Source organism: Empidonax traillii, unplaced genomic scaffold (assembly GCF_003031625.1).
Source record: "Empidonax traillii isolate 1590-97213 ecotype Southwest subspecies unplaced genomic scaffold, ASM303162v1 scaffold483:size1218004, whole genome shotgun sequence".
Taxonomy (NCBI): Eukaryota; Metazoa; Chordata; class Aves; order Passeriformes; family Tyrannidae; genus Empidonax; species Empidonax traillii.
This window is the reverse complement of record NW_020955676.1, coordinates 865,226-870,254: the sequence shown is the minus strand read 5'-3', so window position 1 is coordinate 870,254 and position 5,029 is coordinate 865,226. Positions and strand designations below refer to the sequence as shown.

General features: G+C 36.8%; 1 protein-coding gene across 2 annotated transcripts in view; it reads right to left on the bottom strand.

The window, feature by feature from the left end:
• The window catches only part of SLC2A9 (solute carrier family 2 member 9), an 86,921-nt gene that overhangs the window by 54,102 nt on the left and 27,790 nt on the right, over window positions 1–5,029 (bottom strand). For both annotated transcript variants that reach the window (XM_027896167.1, XM_027896166.1), the window contains exon 6: window positions 819–951. In XM_027896167.1, coding sequence (XP_027751968.1) covers window positions 819–951 — 133 coding nt within the window. The remainder of the gene's footprint in view (window positions 1–818; window positions 952–5,029) is intronic.

The following is a 5,029-nucleotide window of genomic DNA, read 5'->3' as shown; positions in this document are numbered from 1 at the left end:
CTAGTTTATGACTGAAAATGTTAAGGGTTACATTCAAATGAAGTGTTTAGGAATAATTTGTAAAACAGTTATATTTGATATTTTGGTATTATAACCAGACTCTGTACTTCTTTGTACACTCCTGTTTTTAATTTGTCCTTGTAATAAGCAAAAACAAATTTGCAATACTCTCTCAGCTGTGCTGGGACCGTAGTAAATTTACTGGGGCAGAGAATACAGCAGTTGTGATCACACAAGCAAATTGTTTTATACCCAGAACCTAAAGTAAGAACAAAATATTCTGGTCTATGTCTGTGAAACTGAAACAATATGGAAGCACTGGAAATTTTCAGTTAAACAGATGTACAAGGTTTTTATTAGATCTACAAAGGTTATTGAGTTACAGAATCCCAAGGTCAAACTCAGTGACTATTGGGAAAAAAAAGCAGGAACAGAATCTGTGGCATCTGTGTTTTTATTACTCAAACTACAAAGACTGTAGATAAGGGAGAGTCACGACAACTGAAACCACCTTTCACTCCCAAATGAACCCTGCATACGGCGGCTGACGCACAAGAGCAGGATGATTTGGTTAGGGTTGTATCACCACTTCTGACGCTATAAAGGTTAGTTTGTTGGAGAATTTAATTTATAAAAACTTCAAAGCAACAGTTATATTTACACATACAGAGACAAACAAAAAAAGGTGAGAAAAAGCTTTGCCAAGAGAATCTCTCCTATTGGAATATTCTGCTTTTACTACGATATCAGAATCAGATATGTCCATCCTGCACTCTTTTAACAAACACTCTTTGTTGAAAGAAAGTAACATGTCATACCTTTTTCTGCCTCGCTGGTGTTATGCTTCTCAAGTAGGAGGTAACGAGGACTTTCAGGAAGAAAAGGCAGAATCATGACTTGTATCAATGCAGGAACAGCAATTGCTCCAAATAAGTAAGGCCACCGAGATTCCTGCAAACGGATACAAGCAGAAGTCAGTATAGTCACATACACCTTCGCATTGTCTCTTTGTCTAAACTCTCCCATAGTGATACTCGGAAGAAAAATAGCTTCAATGGGAAATACTGCAATTTTTCATCATTCAGCACGTCTGTGATCAGTGATGTGTTCTTCCTGAGCTTAGTCAGCAATTCAAACACCTCCCCCTCAGATCATCTTACTCAAGGGCCAAGGAAGGCAGAATTCAAGCCATCACCTGAATCAGAATGAAAAGAGAGATACAGGAAAGTTGGAAAACAGCACAGCAATATGCAGGACATTTTTTATTTCCTTCAGCATCAACAACTATACATATAAAAATATTATATGCACTCGGATATGTATTCTGCAAGTCATCCACACACATGATAGTATCAGCCATTAACTTTAAAGAAATCCTATAAAACTATTCTCATATAGTACATATACCTTCACATTGTCTCTTTCTCTAAACTAATTGATTTAAAATATTGATAGCACTTGGGCTAAGCTGCAGTTAAGCACAGTTTTGTGTTTCTTGGTGCAAGGCAGGCAGTGACCTTTCAGCATTTCACAGCTTCTGCGAATGAACCAAGTTGCTCTCAGGTCTCACCACAAACATCTACTTGATGAAACACAACATTAGCCTTGCAGGTACAACTGACACATAGTTGAGCGGGTTTCATATGTGTTCAGAAATGAAAACACATGCAGTTCAACACAATTAGAGCAAAAGACACCTAAGCTATAAAATATAATAAGAAAAACAACATCTGGCTAACTGTTGTTGATATTTATAAATGCTTTCTCTTGCAGCCAAAGATTCCATCTCTTAAGCTGGTTTCCATGCTAACTTAAGAATAAAAAACAGGTTTCATTTATTCTTCTGCCCAAAATCACAGGACCTTAAAGAAGTCCTTTGGTTTTAAAGTAGTGCAACTAAGAACAGAACATTATACTGTTTCCCACTCTGAATTAGCTAACCTACCTCAGATATTTACATGAAACACTGACAGTCCTTTCACAAAGTCTGAAACAGAAAGTATTTTTTCTACTGACTGGCAAATAACCTGCTGGAAGTCTCCAGCAAGGACCTGAAACACCAGAGGCATCTGCAGCTTCCCCACCAATGCAAAGCACTGATGAACACTCTCTGGCAAGTCACCCATGTAGAAGCCAGGCACTTTTAACCTGCCAGAGCCCCACTGTTGTGCAGATAAAGAGCACAAGGTGCTGAATTATCTTCTACTATTTATATGAATCGACTTGACTGCTAGCAGATTTCAGATACAACTTGGCTTTGATAATTTTCTTTTATATCAACTGAAACAAAATTGTCAACATCCTCAAAGGCATCCTTAAAAACAGCTATAGAGGGTGACCTGAGCCAAGCTTTTTCAGGAATAGGTTGGGAAAGACAGCAGAGAGCTCGTCCAGTTCTTTGGGCTTACTCTCCAGACCGGATTTACTCAAGCACTTAAGGAGCAAGGTGTCAGCAGTATTACTTTCTCCTATAAAAAGGCCCTCGGATCTGTCCATGTTCTTCAGGCATCTTCTGTTCTAACTGAATGCCAACATGAATTTTTTTGTCATTTTCTCCAAGTTCAGCATTCATCTATTTAATTCAATTTTTTCTACTCTGAGACTAAATTGAAAAGCCTGATGATACTTCAGTGGACCTACTGTTCAGGCATCATGTCTAGCACATTTTCAAAAGCTTGGCTAGTTCAAAGGCAGATTGCACTGCATCCTGGCTGATTGAGCTCCCAGAGACACCAGTAGTTTGGATCCTGTCCCTCCACCAGAATGAGTCTGTCCATTCAGAGCCTATATTTCCCTAAACAGAGCCGGATAAATATTATTTCAATATAATTTTAAAAGTCAAATTAAAGGTCAAAAGTCCCCTAACCATTTTCTGTTGACACTCTTGCAATTCAGCAATGCCTAAAACAGTAGGCCTTGCATGGTATGAGATGTAATCCATGCTCAAACCTGAAGTGGGGCCCAAGATAACTGAATAACTCCTGGCAGGAATATGTGAGGTATCTCCTAATCAAACTTTTCACATGCCCTTTAAGTGATAGAGGTGTGTTTTTTTTTTTTTTTTTAAATCTCCTGGAATGGGAAAACAACTTGAGAAAGGGTGTTTTGCAAAAAGTTTAAAGCTTGAAGTAATCAGTTATCCTAAAAGCCTCTATTACCATGAAGACTTCAACACACTCTTTTTTCATTCCTTTTTTCTTCTTTTTCCAATGCAGTTGAGTGGAGGACTTTACCTAATATAGGTGAACACTCTGTTTATAAACAAATAAGCCTGTATCTTATTTTAAAAACTAGAAAACTAAACTAAAGATAAAGCTTTAAGAACGGTCAATAATCACATAAACAGAGTGGGTACTGGTTTGTAAAGACTGAGTAAAACAGGCAGTATAACTCATCAGCTTCATTCCGTGTCTGCCTGGAATAATTTCCCGTGATATAAACCCATTTGTTATGTACTGTACAAGAATTTTTGACAATACTTCCAGATAAAAATCTTACTCTTGATCAGGACATCATATTTTCTGTAGTTTCTTTTTCCACAATGTCAAGAATGTTTCTTAAAGGAAAACAGAAAAAGTATTCTTTGTATACTGTTACTATTAGCATTCTGCTAACCTAGGGAGACTTCCTTGGAATAAGCTTACACTTCTTTTAAAGTCTCCCATATTGTGTGGTTTATCAGTTGGTCACATTTCTCTCAAAAACTCTTCTGAAAACGTTACTTTGAAAAAGTTATGAACAACATTTCGAACTTACCCTTCGCAATAAATGCCAGTATAATGACAAGCCCTTTATTTTCACCACATAAGACACTAAGTTTCCTTTATTCCCTCTATGAATGATTTCTGTTTTACTTTTTATCATGCTGTCTTCTAAAACCTTAAGGTAAACACTCATGAATATGCTCCCACTTGCCATTGCTGCAATGAGTTGATCAGGAAGTCACTGAAGTCAAGGGAAACTTCTCTATCCATTTAAAAATTCAGGTGATGCCTATTCAATGCTATGGAACTGTGTTCTACTTGCTTTTATCTTAATTTATATTATCCAAGTTAAATGCTTCATCCCACTACAGAAAAAAAAATAATAGGACTAAAATAAGTTTAAAATACTAATTAAAAATTTATGAAAATTGGGCTGAATTAGACCCTATAGAGAGAACAAAAAAATAGCAGGGAGAAGGAGGGTTTCATAACCTCTTTAGAAAGATTATGACAGGACACAAACTGGGACAACACTCGGAAGCAGTAATAAGCTGCAAAAGAGTGCAGGTGTAACTTAGAAGACACAATAACACTTAGTTGTCAGCAGTAAGAAGAAGAATCACACAGGCACTGCTGAGAGAAATGAAAACAACTACATCCAATTTTATCTCAGGAAAAAACTTAAAAGAGCATTAAACATTTTAATCACAGGAGACCTGATTCATCACCTGCTCAAAATTGGTACAAATAACATGTCAAGATGGTAAAATTTTAATTTTAAACTGTCACATTATGGATATTTGCTTAGGTAGGAGCACGAAAACCCTGCTTTGATGTATTTACAGAAGACAGTTAAATAGTAGAGCAAGTTTGACAACCACAGACTCATTCAAAGTTTGACATAATAAAGTGCAAGCCTGCAGATATAGAATGTTGGTGGGGAGTGGAGTGGATAAAGCAGGACATGGATTTATCAACTGCAAATGAGACAAGATTAAGCTGTACTGGAATACAGTAAAGCAAATGTTACCATGCCAGAAAATCATCAGCTAAAGTAGAGAAGACGGAATTTACTGTAGCCATCAAAATGTGAAAAAGAAATCGGTATGGGGAAATGTCAACAGATACTGCTGACTGTTGAACTACTGGTCCATATCAAGCTCAATGACCTATTTAAACACCAGTTACATTTAATATTTTCAGCAATTAGGAAGATTTTTATAAGATTTGAAGACTGTCAACACAGAGGAGGTTAACAATATATGCATAGATAAATTGTAACAGGGAGAAATGAATTGTTCACAGAGTCATGCAACAGAGGTGGG